This window comes from Terrapene carolina, unplaced genomic scaffold (genome assembly GCF_002925995.2).
Source record: "Terrapene carolina triunguis isolate 2854851 unplaced genomic scaffold, T_m_triunguis-2.0 Scaffold96, whole genome shotgun sequence".
Lineage (NCBI taxonomy): Eukaryota > Metazoa > Chordata > Testudines > Emydidae > Terrapene > Terrapene triunguis.
The window spans coordinates 321,244-341,784 of NW_020664447.1; the positions used below are offsets into that span (position 1 = coordinate 321,244).

The 20,541-nt window shown below is 40.6% G+C and overlaps 1 protein-coding gene across 1 annotated transcript in view; it reads left to right on the forward strand.

Annotated features, from left to right (window-relative positions):
* The first annotated feature begins 263 nt into the window (after nucleotides 1–263).
* PLEKHA7 (pleckstrin homology domain containing A7) overlaps nucleotides 264–20,541 on the forward strand; it is a 306,972-nt gene continuing 286,694 nt past the window's right edge. The window contains exons 1-3 of the mRNA XM_026651359.1: nucleotides 264–342; nucleotides 429–505; nucleotides 674–731. Coding sequence (XP_026507144.1) covers nucleotides 493–505; nucleotides 674–731 — 71 coding nt within the window. The 5' untranslated portion in view covers nucleotides 264–342; nucleotides 429–492. The remainder of the gene's footprint in view (nucleotides 343–428; nucleotides 506–673; nucleotides 732–20,541) is intronic.

Here is a 20,541-nt window from a genome sequence, read left to right on the forward strand (position 1 = left end):
CTGTCTCTTCCCTCTGCAGCCAGTTCCCCGGGGAGAGGGATTCTCTCGCGGCTGTACAGCCAGGGACCCGCCACCCCTGTCCCGCGCCCTTCTCCTCCTCTCCCAAGGGAGCGGGCAGAGTTCTGCCTGCGCCTTTACCAGCCGGTGGCGGTGGCGCTGCTGAGCAGAGCCGGGCACTGGGCGCCGGCCGCCCGCCCGCGCTCCCCTTGGCACCCCCTCCCCGGCCGGCCGGCTGGCTGTGCGCACGGCGAACATGGCGGCGGCGGAGGCGGTGGGGCGGGACGCTCTACCTGAGCACTGGTCCTATGGCGTCTGCAGGGACGGCCGGGTGTTCTTCATCGAGTAAGGCGCGGGGAGGCGGGTGTGTGGGGGTCCGCCCGGGGCTGCCCGTCACTAACAGGTGCATGTTTTCCGCTTCTCCCTCCTAGTGACCTGACCCGCTCTACTACTTGGCTGCATCCTCGCACCGAGGAGCCCGTCAACTCCGGCCACATGATCCGCTCAGGTGGGTGCCCGCCCGGGGGTGGGGGTGTGTCGCGTGGCGGGGGAGGAGCGGGTAACGACCGTTGTGTGGCGGGGCTCTCGCGCCCTCCCCAACCTCCCCCGGACAGGGAGGCACCTTCAGGGCACCAAGTTCTCACTCCCTCCCCCTCCCTTTGTTCTGCCTCCCCAGATCTGCCCCGCGGCTGGGAGGAGGGGTTCTCCGAGGAGGGAGCCAGCTACTTCATTGAGTGAGTACCTCGCTCCCCGGCCCCCGCCGGCGGCGCGTCCCCCCGCGGGGCAGCCGGCGTTGGTCGGAGGGAGGGAGCCGCTTGTTTTACGGCTCGCAGGGGGGATGGTCGGTGTCTGCGTGTGTGAAATGGTTCCCGCAGCCTGCGCTTGGCTCCTGTTTAATGATTACCGCCAGGGAAAGCGAAAATAAAGGCGGCGGGGAGCTGGTCGCTTGGAAAGCGGGGAAGGACCCGGACGGGAGAGGGAAATCCAGGGTCTCTGGCTTTGTCCTGGGCCGGCTCTTGCCTTCCCCCGTCTCCTTGGAGCTTTCTATGTTTATTTTTTTCCCCACTGAGAAGCAACAAGTTTCACCGGGGGGACGGGGACGTCTACGCTTGGCGGTGTTTACATTGCAGGTTGGGGCTCTCCCTGGCTGCGCTGGAGTAGCGAGCGGCGGCTGAAACTTGGCGGCGTGTTTTGCTCACGCTGAGTGGAACGTGTTTGGAGCCGCATCGCAGCAACCAAGTGTGTTTTAAAAACAATGCTGCGTGAATGAATGAGGGCTGCGGCGGCTTTTCTTAAATCCGAGTGGATTTTATTCATTGGTTTAAAAAAAAACCGGAGGTGTATTCTCAGGATGTTTCTGCGAGGAGGCTTTAAATGATAAATGACAGTACAGTAGGATGGGAGGTACTTGAGAAGTGTAACTTTATTCAAAAGCAAATTAACAGGAGCTGGAGGACACCCATGCTATCCTAAAGAGGGGGTGTGATCACAATTAGGGTATTTGGAAAGCAGCAGAAAATGTGGGGTAAATTGTGGAGGTGTCCGTATTTGGGTTTTGATGCTCCTACAGTATAAATAAACTCTTGTTGCTTTACACTAGTGGTAATTATATAGATAAGTATTGCAAAGGGGAGAAAGTGGCCTGATGTTTGGGCATATATTGAACAACTGGGATAACTTTGTCTATATTTCCATGTTCGTTATGCCAGACTCCTTGCCACCCTGAATCAAATGATGAAGGTGCTATAATGAATCTATATTTATTTAATACCTACATTGATCTTGTGGAGGGTTTGCATTGCTTTTCTCTCTGCCCCATAACCCTATTCATTCCTCCACATTTTTAATCTACTTTTTAAAATCTCTGTTTGGGAGGGAACACGTTAAAATGAACAATAAACTAGAACAGTTGTGGCAGTGCAATAAAATGGAGGATCATTATATCCTAAAAGAAACAAACCCTCTGCCCCTTTATACCTGAAGGAAAGATACTTGCCTAGGGGAAATGTCAATTCTGCAAAACTTGATCCTCTTTCAAAGCTGTGGTGCAGCATTACCAGTCACTTCCTGCAAATATTCAGGATGTAGGACGATTTAAAAATAAATGATCAAATTCCCATATGTTGGCCTACACAGGTGAAATAGTTCAGGGATGTTCCAAAGTTAAGAAGATCCCATGGATACTATACACTGAGTATTAGAGCATGCAGCAGAAGTGAAATACTGAGAGATTGACAACCCAAGGACACACTATGCCTTCAAACTCCTGGGAGGTAAATGAAGATCTCAACCCATAAATGGAGTCATTTGGAAACTTCTGAGGTTGTGTGCCTGAGGACAGGTGGAGTGGCTTCTGTCTCCTGTCGTATAATAGCTTGTTTTTTTAAAGATATGTTTCTGGGCTCTTGTTTCAGTTGAATAGCTTGTAATGGGAGTTGTCTACTGAAAAAGTTTGCCTCTTGGGCTAGGAAATTTCAAGAAGATGGCTGTCATTTTGCATATCCTATGGCTTTCATGGATGATGTAGTGTTTTTGGGGTGTTCCCAGAAAACCAGTTGTCATTTTACTTGTGCAGCATATGATCTTTGAGATCATGTACTTGGATTTGATATTTTTGAGATGCCTTAGTCATTTTGCATCCTACAAAATGTTTTGGATAATTGAGTACTCGATGTGTTGGCATTCCTTGAAAAACTCCTGCTACATAGGAATTTATTTTCTGTCCTTCTATGTGTGTAATGATATATGGTGCCTAATAAGCTTCAGAGAGATTTGTAGGAGCAGGTACCATTCTGAATCTGCTATGGATGGTTTAGGGGGAGAGAAGTAATCAGTGTTTGTAGGTTGTCATTCCATGAAGAGAGGTTCTTTTCACTTTGCCTGTGCAGACTGCCACGGGACCTAGAAAGTTGTAAAACTTACTTTGGGTTTCTATTCCAGGAAACTTCTCCCAAACTTCACGGTGTATTCATATTCCTTTTTTAGTTTAATTTATTTTAGTATAATATGTTTTACTTTTATCCTTTGCTCTCCTTCATACACATTATTGCTCTCCTTGTAGTTTAGTTTCCCATGCTGACTTTCTTGAATACTTGATTGCTAATTTTAAGTGTTGACTTTATAAAGAAACACATTTAAAACTTTCCCAAGTCGTCCCTTTATTAGTGACTCATCTCTGAAAGTTTGATTTATTCTGGATGTTGTTAATTTCCATTGTCACTTGAAATAATTTAGGAGAAGAATATATACTTTACACTTTATATTTGCGTATTAACATACATGATAATTAGATGCACCTCACAACCATTCAAACACTTTTAAGTTAATCCACTGCATTATACATTAGATGCCATGCAACATGGTGGTAACTAGTAATACCTGAATGTGTACCAGAAAATATCTCACTTTAAAATTTAAGTCAAGATTAAAAAGGAAACATGATCATGGTAGTAAGAAGGCAATATTTTGATTCAAAAGTAAGGAAGAATTTATTACTGTTTAACTCTGTTTATGGTCTGTTTACCATGAAAAAAATGCACTGACTCTAAAGGCTTCACTTGGTGATGGTGACTTTTAAAAAGGACTCCAATTTGCTTCTTCATTATTTAGAAGTTTTGACAATTCTGCATTGTATTACAAAGGTGTAAATGATTTCCCCCCCCCCCCCCCCCAAAAAAGGCAAGTCTGTTTCAAGATGTGGCAATTCTATAGTTACCTGCTTCCTACTATTACTTTTAAGACAGGATCATCTGGTTTTAGAATTGTCATTTTTTTCTTGTGTAATCAACTAAAATTATTATATTAAGTGGAAATAAACACTAGCAAATGATAGAATAGATTTTTTTTTCATGAAAAGTGAATTCTTTATGCAATATTTATTTTGACTCTTGAAATTAGAATATCAGTAGCTGAACACTCCATTTTTTTTGTTGGGCAATTATTGAAATATGTGGAAACACTTGAATTTTTGTTGTCTTTCTACTGTACTGTTGTTTAAATGAACACGTCTTAATTAACAGTCACACTAAGTAGTTTTACATTTAAAATGAGAAATAATTGAAAAGGATCTTTTCTTCTAGTATCTGTTTTAAAACATTTTATTTGATACCATCTTTCAAGCCTTGTTAACCTAATTCCTTAAAATGTCAATCTATTCAAGTTTCAAGGAATACAAATATTGTTAACATTAAACAGGCTCCTTTTAAACAAAAAAAACACCCCAAACTAAGCAACCAAACTCTCCAGCCTATTTTTAGCATTTATATAAACTAAGTAGCAATAATAATGTGTCTAACCTAATGTGAAGCAAAATTGGTTTTACTTTCTAGGGTAAAGCCTTTCTTGAGTTCAATTTTTGATTAATGAAGGAAGAAATCTATATCTGTAAGCCTATCATTTTTCATCTCATGGGATCATTGAATGCTGATTTGTAACATAAAAATTAATCAAACCTGTTAAGGAGATGCCTTTCCAAAATGCTGAAAAGACTTGATATGTTGTTAGAGTATGGCCCACCTACATCAATATCAGATAAAGGAAACACATTGATTCTTTTAAATTCTGCCTGATTAAAATGTATTAAACACACAAGCTTTATGGAGAAAAGTTGAAACATAATTATTTAACCTGTTGAATTTGATTTTTTTTGAAGACTGAACACACAGAGAATACAGTGATTATGGTCACAGAGCAGCGTGCTATGTTTAGAGAAGTATTGATTGAGAAGTGATACTAGAATTTGTGTTTTCTGCCTGGGAGTATCATGGTAGGTGGACCTGTGAGAGCAGAGTACAGCGTAAATTGGCATTATTTTCTATTCTCTAATCATTGGTTGTAGCCTCAGGGACAGTTGCTTTCCATCTAGTCATTATAGGATGAGCACAGCATTGATGAATGAGTGCAGCTGTAGTAGAAGTGAATGAAAGCCCTATTAGACTTGCTCAGACTGGTTTCAGAAACTTGAGTTACTGGCATGTGCAGGTGAATTGGCTTGGTACACTCCCTACTTGGGGTAAAGATAAGGTGAATGCAGGGAAAATACTGAAACAGTTGATCAAAGTAGATACACACATACTTAAGCCTTAACGTGTGTTCATTAGGTTAGTGCCTCCACTAAACATCCAAAGGACTTGAAAGCTGAACAAGAACTGGAAGTTCTGTAAATTCTGTTCTTATGTTGCCTTTTTATAGTTTATTAAAAGAACTGAGAGGTATATCTATGTAAAATGCTTTGCCCTCCAAAATAATCCGTTCGGATAATTGTAACCGGGCTTTATCTGCCCGTGGTAATATAGAAATATGTATGTAACATACCAGAAGAAATTGTGTACTACACTATTAAAACCTTCGGCAGGTGTAGTGAATAGAACTGACTCAAATGGCAGCTTTGGTATTGAGAAAACTAAGAAATTATAACTGGAAATCAGCACTTAAAATAACTCAAGATATTTCATCATTGATTTGTTTTTAAGCAATGTCTTTGATCTATGGCTTATGTACCAACTTTGACTCTTCTTCAGGGAAGATTGATCAGACCGAGGTGTGTTTGTGTTCAGCTAAAGAGTCATTGTTTATAACAACTATGGTATTATTCTTTAATGAGTATTCAGTGTTTTCCTGTGTGCTGAAAATATGCATAGCACATCCTTCAAGTGTTTTAGAAACACATGGCTCTTACTAAATATTACACACAAAAAACTAGTTTAGTTTAAAAAAACATTGTTAGGGTTGCAAAGATAAGCACTCAAAAGTGAGGAAATACTAGAATTCTGGTTGCCTGTGCAGCCTAAATTCAACCGCCATATGCTTATGCCTTTATTTACATGATGGCATACTATTTTATTTTTTTTCCCACAGGACCCCTGCTATATTTAGTGCTCAATTAATGAGCAGCTATTCAACATTTTATTCTCTCCTCCTTGTTTAGTGTGCGGCTGTAGGTCTTAGTACCACCCTGTGAGGAGATGGGAGAGTGTGTGGTGGTGGGGGCACTAGGGATATGTATTGATAAACGGTCAGATCTGTGGGCTGTCACAGAGGACTTGTTGAATCTGATGGTTGTCCAAGATGCTTTCCATTCAGGCTAACTGAGGGAACAATTAAATGTCCCTTTGTTTAGTGAGAGCTGAAACAATAGACGTTACCACGCAAAGACTATACTGAATGCAATCACAGGGACATGAGTTGTCCTTCTTCATTTCATAGGTTCTTTATTTTAAGAAAGAAAATTGTATTTAATTAAAATAAAAATCCAACTTTTAAATTATTTTTTAATTATTTATTTTTATTTATTGTGACTTCTAGAAATCAGACTCATTGTCAGGCACCCAGAAAATAAGGAACTCACAGTTAATGACTACCTGTGAAAAGTTGTGATTTAAGTGACTTGGCTAGCATCACATAGAAACTTGGTGGCAAAGGCAGGGATAGAATCTGCTTCCCCATTGCAGCATTCCTTTGCCTTAACCAAAATCATCCTTTCTCTTCCTTCCTGCAATTTCCTGTCTTATTTACTACACACCTTCTAGCTTCTGCAACAAATGCAGTGACAGCCTCCTTCACACACAACCCTGATTCATCCCCAGAGCTGGTCTATCCTGTGGAAAAAATAGTCTGTGGTCATGTAATCAGACTGTATCATAATGTGTATGCACAAGGGGGAAGAATTATTAAGGTTACACGGGCCACTTTAATCTGAGCATTTCCTAGGTTTTGAGCATTTGACTTTGCAACCTTAATGTTGTTTTAGTGTGTGTGTGTGTGTGTGTGTGTGTAAAATACATGTATAGAGTATAGCATTAGGTTGTAAGCTCCCAGGGTAAGAGACCTGTTTTCCTATTTTGCTGTAAAGTACACCTCTACCCCGATATAACGCTGTCCTCAGGAGCCAAAAAATCTTACCGCGTTATAAGCGAAACCACGTTCTATCGAACTTGCTTTGATCCGCCGGAGTGCGCAGCCCCGCCCCCCCAGAGCGCAGCTTTACCGCGTTATATCCGAATTCGTGTTATATCAGGTAGCGTTATATCGGGGTAGAGGTGTACTTTTATTGGGGAGATGTGTATTCATGGGAGCTTTTTATTACTTTCAGATATTCTGATCTAAAAGTCTCTCTAAAATGTGAAGATTTTAAAAATGCAGTTCTTAAATCATTTTTTATTTGTAAAACAAAGTCCATCCATAATCTTTCTGTCTGTCATATAATTCTTTGTTAGAATTTTTTCTTGTGATCGTTAAAGCAGCATTAAAGAGAACTAGAATCTTGGCTACAAACACTGATGTTAAATCCCCAGACCACATGATTCACAAATTATGTCTCTCTTTAAGCAAAAGGATGAGTACTACTGTGTGTTTTAGAAATGCTAATCTTAATTACACTTCCTTTTGAAATACATAGTTTACATGTCTCATAATATGCTTCCTAACTAGGGTTGCCAGGTGTCCTGCTGGAGTAGTCCGGTTTTTAAATATTACAAAGTTGGCAACCCTATACACTGTTCTAATTATAATGGCTGCAGTTTTTTAAGGGTGACCCAAAGTCATAAAAGGGAAAAGAATTTTTAGGTTGAGACTGGTGTTCTGTTTCAGGTGTCTCCTTGTACTGTAGGTGTTAGTGCAGTTATCAAGTTCTGCTGCCTATAGGAATAAATGCCATGATTTTTGTCTGGAGAAAAATTGTTTAAATGAGGCTATTTCTTCCATATGATGAATAATTGAGTACAATAAAACCAATTAAAATAATAGAGTTTCTTCAGGTTTTAAGGTTTGAATGCTAGTGAATGTGTATGTACTGTAATAGTTTGCTTGGAAATAAAATAATCTGAAGTTTTGAGGGGGAAAAAAATCTAAATCTTGTTTTTGAATTTAGCTTTTTCTCTGAGCAGAGAACAAATAGGCTATATTATCTTGATCCTTAGGACTTTAAATTTTTTTTATCTGAAATTAAATACATCGTCATTTATAGTAATACATAAATTTACATAATGCAGTTTTGTTTACATAATTTTACTGCTGTGTAGTTTGAGATGTGGTGAATATATATTATTGATCTTTCACAGTGAAGCATAATGTGTTTCAGATTGCATAGTGTTAAATGTGATATTACATTCCTTGAGTGGTTCTTTACAAGAATGCAGTAGAACAGTGCTAAAACGATACACACTTAATATAGCCAATGAAATACATCAATTTCTAGTGAGGCATTCTAGTGTAAAGTATTATAACACTCTCCTTTGGAACATAAAAATGTTCTATGGTAAAGTAAAGCAATATATTCGTCTTAACTCAAATTTTTTATTGGTTTTCTCCCCTTATTATTTTATAGAATATGCTTCTGTGTTTATAATATTTTTGCCTGCAGCTATGCAATTCTCTTAACTTAGCTGTAGTTCTGAGAGGATTGAGTGGCTAGCTGATTAAGAAAAAAATTCTTGAGAGCTACAATATACGGTACAACAATAAGGATTTTTTGTTGTTCCTTTCAGAGTCAGATGATTTGATGCTTTTTTTTTTTCTTGTGATGTGGTATTAGTTTAAAATATTGTATACGGAATATCTGTAGTATTTTCTCTCAAAGTTATTGTTTGGTTAGAGCCGTTTAGAAAAGTGGTGGAAAAATTTTAATTAAAAGCTTGCCAAATTTAAAAAAAAAATTCAGTAAGCTGTATTAGTTAGTATGCAATCTGTTTTACTGGTAAAACCACACTTCCTGTCTCTTGGAGGCCGAAATATTTGCGATGTGATTTTTATTATGATGCAGCAAGTAGTATCCACAATGTATTGGTTGCTATACAAAAACAAAAGGTATAGTTCCTACCTTCAATAATAGAAGAGTCATGGCTTTTAATACAGCCTGTTGCTTTAATATCGCTTTTTGTTGTTGTCAGACTGCTCCTTTTCCTACGTTGTTATGACTGACAGTTTTACAAGACTGCCCTGGGATATTGCATTCAGAAGCAGAACTTACATTTTCTACTCTAAAGTTTTATCATTTAAAAAAGAAAAAAACTTTTGATTCCCTAGAAGTATCTGGCTAGTCTCCCAACTCTTCTCTTTTTGATTGTCTGCCATATATAAGGACATTTTATGTACTGTAATACTTAGCAAAACCATCACTCTAACTTGTTTAGACAGATGCAAAAACTAGTTACTAAGACAGTATATGGTAGGGATGAGCTTTGCTGCCTTTTACATCTAATTCCTCCTTCCCCCATTGCTTATATTAGTTTTATCTTTAATTTTAAAGCCTTATAAAATGAATTACAAATACATCCATGACATAAATGCACTTGAATAGTACAGAATTTTCTGATTTATGTGTGGTTTATTTAAATTGATCTGGTCAAGGACATTTCTATTATGTTATTTACGGTAACTCCCAGAGGCCCAGTGCTGTGTAAACAGGTGAGCACTCTGTGTTTTGCCTCCTTGGCTAAAGTGGTAATTTTGAGTAACTCTGCATAGATTATTCAAATCTGACTAAGAGCAAAGTGAGCTGCTAATTTTTTACTATTTTTTTTAAATATGGTAGAAATATAAAACTACACAACGGAGTTATTGGCTTTTGCAAACCCACAGATTTGTTTCAAAATGGAATATGTTGTACGCATTGTGAAATTGACATTTGCCTCTCAAGTGTTCTGCCAATATTTGTGGTATCAGGTGACAATTGTAACAGTAATAGGCAACACACAAATTCAGACGAATGTAATTTTTTTTAAGTTGGTGTCCTGTTAAGCTGCTTTTTTTGTAGTTAAGTATGTACTATGCAGATTTAACCTCTGAACACCTGAGTTCAAAGGGGAAAAGGGGTTGGTCTTATCCAAATGCCTATACTAATAAATCCTATTACACCTAATTTCCCAGAATGGTCAGTCATGTTTGAGAGTTGGGCTATATCATGAGAGATGCTTCATGAATATCCTTTTGGCTGATTAGTAAAGCAACATTTACTTCATACTTGCCTGTAGATGAAGTGCCATAATACTAGCTGTTTGGATGGGGAAATGGGATTGACAAAGGTCAGAAGAAAACAGTTACTGCAAAATGAAAGGACATTTTGGTCAGAGCCATGTTCAGATGCCTGGAAAGCTACATCAACAATAAATACCTAGCTACAAAATTACTCTTAATAATGTGATGAGAGTGACTTTCTTAAACATTTACTAACAGTCATTTGCTGTGTACTGATGATTTTCCAGGCCTGTTTGCAGCACCGATTATTAAGTCTGGTGTACGGTTACCTGGATCATTAAGAAGAAAATAAAAGTTAATGGTTTAAATCAGCAAATGATATCCAATAAATGAACAAATGTTCCTGGCTCACTTTGTATCTATCCATTCCCATGTCTCTTTAGGTAGGGATTTTTTTTAGACTCAATGGGCACTGTTTCAGTTGCTTCCTAATATGAAGATTTGCTGCTTATTTTAGGATCCAAGGTAATGATCTTGTTAAATAGGGCAGTAAAATGTCTTTATTTTCTTTCTCACAGAGAACATTTTGTGTCTAGCAGAGATATGTCAGTGGTTTTCAAACTGCGGGTCACGACCCAGTACTGGGTCGTGGCGGCTCTGGTCAGCACCGCCGTCTGGGCTGTTAAAAGTCCCATCGGTGGTGCTGCCCTGCTAAGGCAGGCTAATCCCTACCTGTTCTGACACCGTGCTGTGCCCCGGAAGCGGCCAGCAGCAGGTTCGGCTCCTAGGCTACATGGGGCTCCGTGTGCTGCCCAAGTACCGGGGAGCTGGGGGGTGGGGGAATGCCTGTGGGTGAGAGGCGCGCAAACGGTTCCGAGCAGCTACACTTAGGAGTTGGACCTGCTGCTGGCCACTTCCGGGGTGCAGCGTGGTCCGTGGTGCCAGGACAGGCCCGAAGCCTGCCTTAGCACCCCCACTGCGCCGCTGACTGGGAGCCGCTCGAGGTAAGCCCCCACGCCTCAATCCCCTACCTCAGTCCTGAGCGCCCCCCCCCAAAACCAGAGCCCCCTCTTACACCCCAAACCCCTCATTCCTGGTCCCACCCTGCACCCCAACCCTCTGCCCCACCCTTGAGCCCCTCCGACACCCCAAACCCCTCATCCCCAGCTCCGTTGGGTCGCGGGCATCAACAATTTTCTTCAACTGGGCCACCAGAAAAAAAGTTTGAAAACCACTACCTTATGCTACTTGTGTACCTGAAGTTTGGTTAAACCTTGGGCATATAAAGATCTGTGTTCCATAAATATTTTGTTCGTACTTTGTCTTGGCACTTTGCTGCTTTTGCCCAAATATACTTGCTAGTCAGTTTATATTCAGATATCTACAGAACTCAGTCTGATCTAATCTACCTTTTTCAGTACTGTGTATATTGTCTATCTGTATTTTAAAATGGTGGCTATTTTAAAAAAATATAATTATATATTAAAAAATATAAAATAGTGGCTTTGAATAGGCTATCATGTTGCCAATAACAAATAAAGTCAGACCAACCTAATTTCATACTTTGACAGGGTTACTGGCCTACTGGATGGGGGGGAAGCAGTAGACGTGATATGTCTTGATTTTAGTAAGGCTTTTGAAACAGTCCCACATGACAGTCTCATAAGCACAGTAGGGAAAAGTGTCTAGATGATTTTACTATTAGGTGGGTGCATAACTGGTTGAAAAGTGGTACTCAGAGAGCAGTTATTACCAGTTTGTCAAACTGGGATGGCATATCTCGCGGTGTCCCACAGGGGTCAGTCCTCGATCTGGTAATATTCAATATTTTCATTAACAATTCAGAGTGGAAAGTACGCCTATAAAACTTGCAGATGGGCAGCCAGATTTGGGGGTGGGGGTTGCAGACACTTTGGGAGGTCAAGATTAGAATGGAAAAGGACTGCTGAGAATTTTTCTGAAATCAGCTATATGAAATCCAATTTAAAAAAGTGCAAAGTACTCTGCTTAGGAAGGAAGAATCAGATGCAGAACTACAAAATGAGGAATAGCTGGCTAGGTGGTGGTACTATTGAGAAGGATCTGAGAGTTGTTATAATGGATCACAAATTGAATTGGAGCCAGCAATGTGATGCAGTGGTGAAAAAAAGCTAATATCATTCTTGGATGTGTTAACAGGAGTGTTGTATGCTGGACACGAGGTAATTGTTCCGCTTTGCTTTGCACTGGGGGGGCCTTAGCTTGATATAATGTGTCCAATTCTGGGTCCAACACTTTAGGAAAGATGTGGACAAATTGAAGAGAATCCAGAGAAGAGTAACAGAAATGATAAAAGGTTTAGAAAACCTGACCTGTGAGGAAAGGCTAAACAAACTGGGTATGTTTTTAGTCTTGAGAAAAATAGATGGAGGGCAGCCTGGTAACAGTCTTCAAGTATAAGGGCTGGTATAAAAGGGTCTCTGATCAATTTTTTTCCTTGTGTACTGAAGGTGGGACAAGAAGTAATGGGCTTAATCTGCACAAGGGCGACTTAAATTAGATATTAGCAAAAACTTTCTAACTGTAAGGGTAGTTCGGCTATGGAATCCCTGTCATTGGAGGTTTTAAAGAACAGGCTGGAGAAATACCTGTCAGGGATGGTCTACTTGGTCCTGCCCCAGGGCAGGGGACTGGACTTGATGACTTTTCAAGGTCCCTTCTAGCCCTACATTGTATGATTCTATGTTATTCTCCCAAACAGCTATGGGTAAGAAGTAATTTGGGAATTATTGATTAATCCAACTAATTGTTAAATTGCTGACTGCAAATTAGCATCAAACAGATTATACTGTTGCTTGATGTGTAGTTGTATAGTAAATAAACTGCAGAAGTTGAACTAGACACTTTGACATACTAGTGTAACAGTGGATAAATATTAATTTCTTCAATTAGAGAGTCATGGTGGTAGATCCCTAATTTCATTTTGTTTAATACTGATGTAATCTGTTAGAGAATGTCCTTTTCCGGGGGGTGGGGGAGAAGTGGAGTATGTATGTAAAATAAATAAGTTTTTATACTTTTTTAAAATGGCCACCTTTTTAAAATCACAGTTTCCAACTGAACTGCACTTGTTGGCTCTGCAGAAAATGTTGCATCCCCATACTCCTTGAATAGGATATAGAGCTGTCTAGCTTGTAAAGAAATATTTAAACAGTTGAAAGTGGAGGAGGGAGAGCTACAACTATTGAAGTACTTGGCAGTGTCCTTTAACCCAGGATTGAAGAAACTTACTTTCTATAACTAGTGTCAGCATGTTCCAGTCTACCAGCTTTTCTTCAGCATGTGGTTATTGGACTTGAACAGTTATCTACAGGATCCATAGAATTCCATGCACCTTAATGCCCATTTCTGTGACAAGCGTTCTTGAATTCTGCAAAGGAACATTTTCTATAGCAAAGTTCCTTTATTTTGTCAGAAAAAATATTTATAGTTTGGAAAATATTTTATCACTAGAACCAAAAAGATATAAGATTCAATATCAGTTCTTATAAATTTATTGTACTTAAAATAAATCCAAACACTAAGTTTTGGAGGAACCCAAACAACCTTAACTCTGTTTTGTAGTGATGCCATGAAATAAGTATAAAATTATGCTCAATAGCGTTTGTAGTCTTAGATTAGGTTAAACTGAATTTTAAATATCTATTTTTCTGTTACACCCAGCTTCACTCCCACACTGTGCAGAACAAAGCAGTCATAGCAAGTACTGGCTAGTTTCTCCCAGCTCCTAACCTCCATTTTCTCCTGTATGTGTGCATGCATTAGTTGTCGGAGAAAAACACAGTTCTCACTCTTTTGGTTGGGTACAGCAAAGTTTCTCCTTCTCTCTTGCCCCCCAAATCTCCTGCACAGTGCTCCATGAATTTCCCTCTGCAGCTCTTTCTGAGTAGATCTGGTGCAACAGGTGGCTTTTGAAAAAAAACTTTTAGATTAATGGTAATATTTTCTGTTGAAAAATGGAAGCTTCGTCTACAGAGTTCCAAAAACTACCATCTTTCAGAAGGGCTGCCATCTCTTTTTATCAATGGAAGTAAGACCAGACGAGGCTGCCCTTAGAAAAATGTTCTCTTTCAAAAGACCTGACATCTCTCCTTGTTCTTAGTGGGAGCAAAGCCAGCCTGCTCTTGGGGAAAATAGTAACCCCATGTACCATAGATAACCACCATCTTCCGTGAGAACAGTGTGGCTTTTCTTCAGAAAGAGAACAATTATGTATAAGTCTGAGATAACACAACCAGATTGGTAGTTTTGTCATGTGAATTGCAGAGAACAAAGACTCTTGAACAGATCAGAATATGAGAAAGATAACATATAGATGGTAATTTTAATGGAAATTATGATGCCTCTTCACCCAGAAGAACCTTACTGACATAGAAAAATATTTTGCATATGTTAAGTATTTGGTGTCGTTTCTATTTACAGTTACAAAGTTTTCAACACATCATGAAGTACTTATGGCCTGCAGGGTGACTCTCAAGCTACTTTCCACAGATAAATTAACTAGTTACTATGTACACGTTAAAATCTTATTCACAAATCTACAACAGATGCACTTGTAAAGGCAGGTTCTAATCTCAGACATAAAAAACATTGTGGTGTATCTTCATGGTATTCCTATAAAAATAATTTGCATCTGAGAAAAAAATGGCTATTAAATTGGACCATGGCTGTAGCTTTCAGATATTGATTGGGTCTCCTCATTTTACCTAAACCCAACGTAAGTTAACTTGTCACTTATGGTGTATGTGTTATATATTGCATTATAATGGTAATTCACACAGCATACAAGCGTTTCAGTAATGGGTAATGGAAAATGTTGGAATATCTGTGGCCAGTGGACTATGAGAGCCATGAAAGGATGGTGGTAGAAGTACTGTCAGAGGGGGAACTAGTTTACATTTTACTGGCTTCAGGCAGCATCTATACGTTTGGGGCTGTGACTTTCAAAAAGGATGATTGCAGTCAGTCAGACCCTCCAAATAGATTGTGTAAACTAACTTTATCCAGAGCAAAGTTTGAGTGGTGATCAAAAATGGCAGAGCAGTGGGAGGGAAAGGTAAGAACATGTAGGACAGGGATAGTCAATTATTTTTTGTCAAGGTCCAGATTTCTTCATCAAGATATAATCAAGGCCCAGACTCCAGAGAAAATAATATAAAAAATAACAATAACCCTAACAATGAGTAAATAAAAAGATTTCAGTCTCCATTCAAAAGCATTTGGCAGTCTGGATTTGGCCTGTGGTCCGCCTGTTGACTTCCTCTGAAGTAGGATGATCTTGAAGGCACAGATAGAGAGCAAATGAGGGGATTGTTTTAAGAAATGGTAGATGTGGTCATATTCTCATTTATAGCATTTTGCTGCATTTTGAACAGACAGAAGTTTGAATGTGAGCAGGACTGAAGTGGCAGTTACAATATCCGTAGAATAGGCCACAATATAATAAGTTGCAGGAGAGTCGGGCCTCTTTAGGGAATCCTAAGATATTGTTCCTAGGGAATTAAAAAAAGGGGGTAGGGGGAAGCAAACCTACATGTTATTTTCTGCAATCATTTCACTTGCTATCAGTGATATTTACAAAGATACTGAGGTGGATGGCTGTTTTGATATTGCTAAGTGGAATGAAAGTAGAGAGAGGAACAAAAAGAGCTAGGGATTTTTATAGAGGAGTGAACTCCCCCAGAGTAAAAAATGGTGGTTTAAAGAAAGAAGAGAGCCATAGACTTTAAGGTCAGAAGGGACCATTATGATCATTTAGTCTGACCTCCTGCAAAACGCAGGCCACAGAATGTCACCTACCTGTAACAAACTCCTAACCTATGTCTGAGTTATTGAAGTCCTCAAATTGTGGTTTAAAGACCTCAAGGTGCAGAGAATCCTCCAGCAAGTGACCCGTGCCCCACGCTGCAGAGGAAGGCAAAAAACCTCCAGGGCCTCTGCCAATCTGCCATGGAGGAAAATTCATTCCCGACCCCAACTATGGTGATCAGCTAAACCCTGAGCACCTGGGCAAGACTCACCAGCCAGCACCCTGGAAAAAATTCTCTGTAGTAACTCAGATCCCACCCCATCTAACATACCATCACAGGCCATTGGGCATATTTACCGCTAATAATCAAAGATCAATTAATTGCCAAAATTAGGCTATCCCATCATACCATCCCCTCCATAAACTTATCAAGCTTAGTCTTGAAGCCAGATATGTCTTTTGCCCCCACTACTCCCCTTGGAAGGCTGTTCCAGAACTTCACTCCTCTAATGGTTAGAAACCTTTGTCTTAATTTAAAGTCTAAACTTCCTAATGTCCAGTTTATATCCATTTGTTCTTGTGTCCACATTGTACAGAGCTTAAAAAATTCCTCTCCCTCCCTGATATTTATCCCTCTGATATATTTATAAAGAGCAATCCTATCTCCCCTCAGCCTTCTTTTGGTTAGGCTAAACAAGCCAAGCTCTTTGAGTCTCCTTTCATAAGACAGGTTTTCCATTCCTCGGATCATCCTAGTAGCCCTTCTCTGTACCTGTTCCAGTTTGAATTTATCCTTCTTAAATGTGGGAGACCAGAACTGCACACAATATTCCAGATGAGGTTTCACCAGTGCCTTGTATAACGGTACTAACATCTCCTTATGTTTACTGGAAATACCTTGCCTGATGCATCCCAAGACCGCATTAGCTTTTTTAACGGCCATATCACATTGGCGGCTCATAGTCATCCTATGATCAACCAGTATTCCGAGGTCCTTCTCCTCCTCTGTTTCTTCCAACTGATGCGTCCCCAGTTTAAACAATAATTCTTGTTATTAATCCCTAAATGCATGACCTTGCACTTTTCACTAGTAAATTTCATCCTATTACTATTACTCCAGTTTACAAGGTCATCCAGATCTTCCTGTATGATATCCCGGTCCTTCTCTGTATTGGCAATACCTCCCATCTTTGTCATCTGCAAACTTTATTAGCACATTTCCACTTTTTGTGCCAAGGTCAGTGATAAAAAGATTAAATAAGATTGGTCCCAAAACCGGTCCCTGAGTATCTAGTATCCTCCCTCCAGCCTGACAGTTCACTTTTCAGTATGACCTGTTGTAGTCTCCCCTTCAACCAGTTCCTTATCCACCTTTCAATTTTCATACTGATACCCAACTTTTCCAATTTAGCTAATAATTCCCCATGTGGAACCGTATCAAATGCCTTACTGAAATGAGATAAATTAGATCCACTGCGTTTCCTTTGTCTAAAAAATCTGTTACCTTCTCAAAGAAGGAGATCAGGTTGGTTTGGCATGATCTACCTTTTGTAAAACCATGTTGTATTTTGTCCCAATTACCATTGACCTCAATGTCCTTAACTACTTTCTCTTCAAAATTTTTTCCAAGACCGAACATACTACAGATGTCAAACTAACAGGCCTATAGTTACTCGGATCACTTTTTCCCCCTTTCTTAAAAATAGGAACTATGTTAGCAATTCTCCAGTCATGCGGTACTACCCCTGAGTTTGCAGATTCATTAAAAATTCTTGCTAATGGGCTTGCAATTTCATATACCAGTTTCTTTAATATTCTTGGATGAAGATTATCTGGGTCCCCCGGTTTAGTCCCATTAAGGTGTTCGAGTTTGGCTTCTACCTCCGATGTGGTAATATCTACCTCCATATCCTCATTCCCAATTGTCATCCTACCATTATCCCTAAGCTCCTCATTAAAGACTGAGGCAAAGTATTTGTTTAGATATTGGGCCATGCCTAGATTATCCTTAACCTCAGTGTTTAGCGGTCCCACTACTTCTTTCTTTGTTTTCTTCTTATTTATATGGCTATAGAACCTTTTACTATTGGTTTTAATTCACTTTGCAAGGTCCAACTATACATGGCTTTTGACCTTTCTCACTTTATCCCTACATGTTCTGACCTCAATAAGGTAGCTTTCCTTGCTGATCACTCCCATCTTCCACTCCTTGTAGGCTTTTTGCTTTTTCTTAATCACCTCTCTGAGATGCTTGCTCATCCAGCTTGGTCTACTACTCCTGCCTATGATTTCCCCCCCCTTTCTTGGGATGCAGGCTTCTGATAGTTTCTGCAACTTTGACTTGAAGTAATTCCAGACCTCCTCTGCCTTTAGATCCACAAGTTCTTCAGTCAAATCCACTTCCCTAACTAATTTCCTTAATTCTTTAAAGTTAGCCCTTTTGAAATCAAAAACCCTAGTCCCAGATCTATTTTTGTTTATCCTTCCATCTAGTTTGAACTGAATTAGCTCATGATCACTCGAACCAAGGTTGTCCCCTACAACCATTTCTTCTATGAGGTCCTCACTACTCTCCAAAACCAAATCTAAAATGTAATCCCCTCTTGTTGGTTCTTCAACTACTTGGTGAAGGAATCCATCAGCTATTGCATCCAGGAAAATCTGAGCCCTATTATTATTACTAGCACTTGTCCTCCAGTCTATATCTGGGAAGTTAAAGTCTCCCATGATCACACAATTTCCATTAGTGTTTACTCATTAAAAACATTAAAGAGGTCTCTATCCATATCCAAATCAGATTCCGATGGTCTGTAGCACACCCCAAGCACTATCCCAGGGGAGGCTCCAGTAGCTTTCTTTCCCAATGTGATTTTTGCCCAGACAGACTCTCTTATCCATTCCATCACTTCTTATTTCTTTACAGTCTACCTCATCATTGATATACAATGCTACTCCACCACCTTTGCCTTTATTTCTGTCTTTCCTAAACAGCGCATACACTTCAATACCTGTACTCCAGTCATGACTACTATTCCACCATGTTTCTGTTATCCCTATAATATCTGGTTTCACTTTCTGCACCAGTAGCTCTAGTTCCTCCATTTTGTTACCTGGGCTCCTCGCATTAGTGTACAAACATCTTAATTTAGTCCGTTTGGCTTCACTGACATTCTTTACGCGATTAGGCCCAGACATTCTACCACCGGTATCACCTATTAGACTGGTATCTACACTACCCTTCCTCCTTATGTCCATTCTCCTACCCACGGCTGTATCCTTTCTTACTTCGTTTTTTACCTCTCAATGTAAAGTTCCGGCGTGGAGATTACCTGGACATCTCCCAACCATCTCCCCCAAATTCCTAGTTTAAAGCTCTCTTAATCAATTGTGCCAGCCTCCATCCTAGAAGTCTATTTCCCTCCTTACTCAGGTGAAGTCCATCCCGAGAGAACAGTCCTCGGTCCATGAATACTTCCCAGTGGCCATACATCCCAAAGCCCTCCTTATAGCACCACTGCCTGAGCGATCTATTGATCGCCATAATCTTGTCACACCTTTGTTGCCCTTCTCTAGGAACAGGCAGAATCCCACTGAAGATCACCTGAGCCTCGATTTCCTTAAGCATCTTCCCCAGCCTGGCATAGTCTCCCTTGATACGTTCCAGCGAGAATCTAGCCGTATCATTTGTTCCCACATGAAGGGCAATCAGCAGATTCTTTCCCGCTCTCGTTAGGATCCTCTTCAGCCTCAGGTCCACATCCCATATCTTATCACCCGGCAGACAGCACACCCTTCTGTTCTCCGGATCAGCTCTGTTTACAGGCCTGTCTATTCTTCTCAGTAAGGAGTCCCAAATCACGCAGACCTTCCTTTTCCTGGTGATGGTGCGATTCTCTGGTCTATCCCCTGTTCCCTCTGGCTGCAAGTCCTCTTGATTCCTATTGTCTCTTGCAATCCTCTGCAACCCATCCCGTATCCTCCTGGGGCTCATATTTGGTGTTGTTTATTTCCATTGACTCTTCCCCTCTTCCTATAGGACTAGCTGATTTTCTCTTTCCTTGCCCTCTCACCTTCAGCGACCACCCACTGTGCCCCTTCTTCATTTTCCAACTCCGCAAACCTGTTCCTGAGCTCTATTTCTCCTTCACTAGCCCATCTTTTCCTCTGCCTGGTTCTCTTAGTCACCTGCTTCCACTGTCCACTTTCCTCACCCAGCAGTCTCCCCTCAGAGTTCTTTGGTCCTGCTTCCATCTTCAAATCTGAGCTTTTCCCTTCAGCTTCCTCATGTCTTTGCTCCATCATCTGGTCAAACCCCCTTCTAAACTCAACCACAGTTTCCACCTGCATCTCCAGTCCTCGGATCTTTTCGTCCATCAGCTCTATCAGGCGGCACTTCATGCAGATGAAACTCTTTTCAGGTACCCCCTCCAGGATCATGTACATGCTGCAGCTTCCACATCCAGTCATCTTATTGTGTCTTCCACTGCTGCCTCTATATCTGTCATAGCCTTCCCATCTAAAACCTGAAACAGAAACCAAACCAAACCACCACCACCCATAGCAAAACAAACCCCCAACAGGCACCAGAATACTGGCAGGGCACCCCACCCACTCCCTTCACTAGCCTGTCTATTCCTCCGCCTAGCTTTCTTAGGCTAGGTCTACACTAAGGGGGGGGGAGGGGTCGATTTAAGATACGCAAATTCAGCTACGCAAATAGCGTAGCTGAATTCGGCGTATCCTATTAGACTTACCCCGCTGTGAGGACGGTGGCAAATCGACCGCCGCGGCTCCCCCGTAGACGGCGCTTACTCCTCCTGACGAGGTGGGAGTAAGCATGTCGA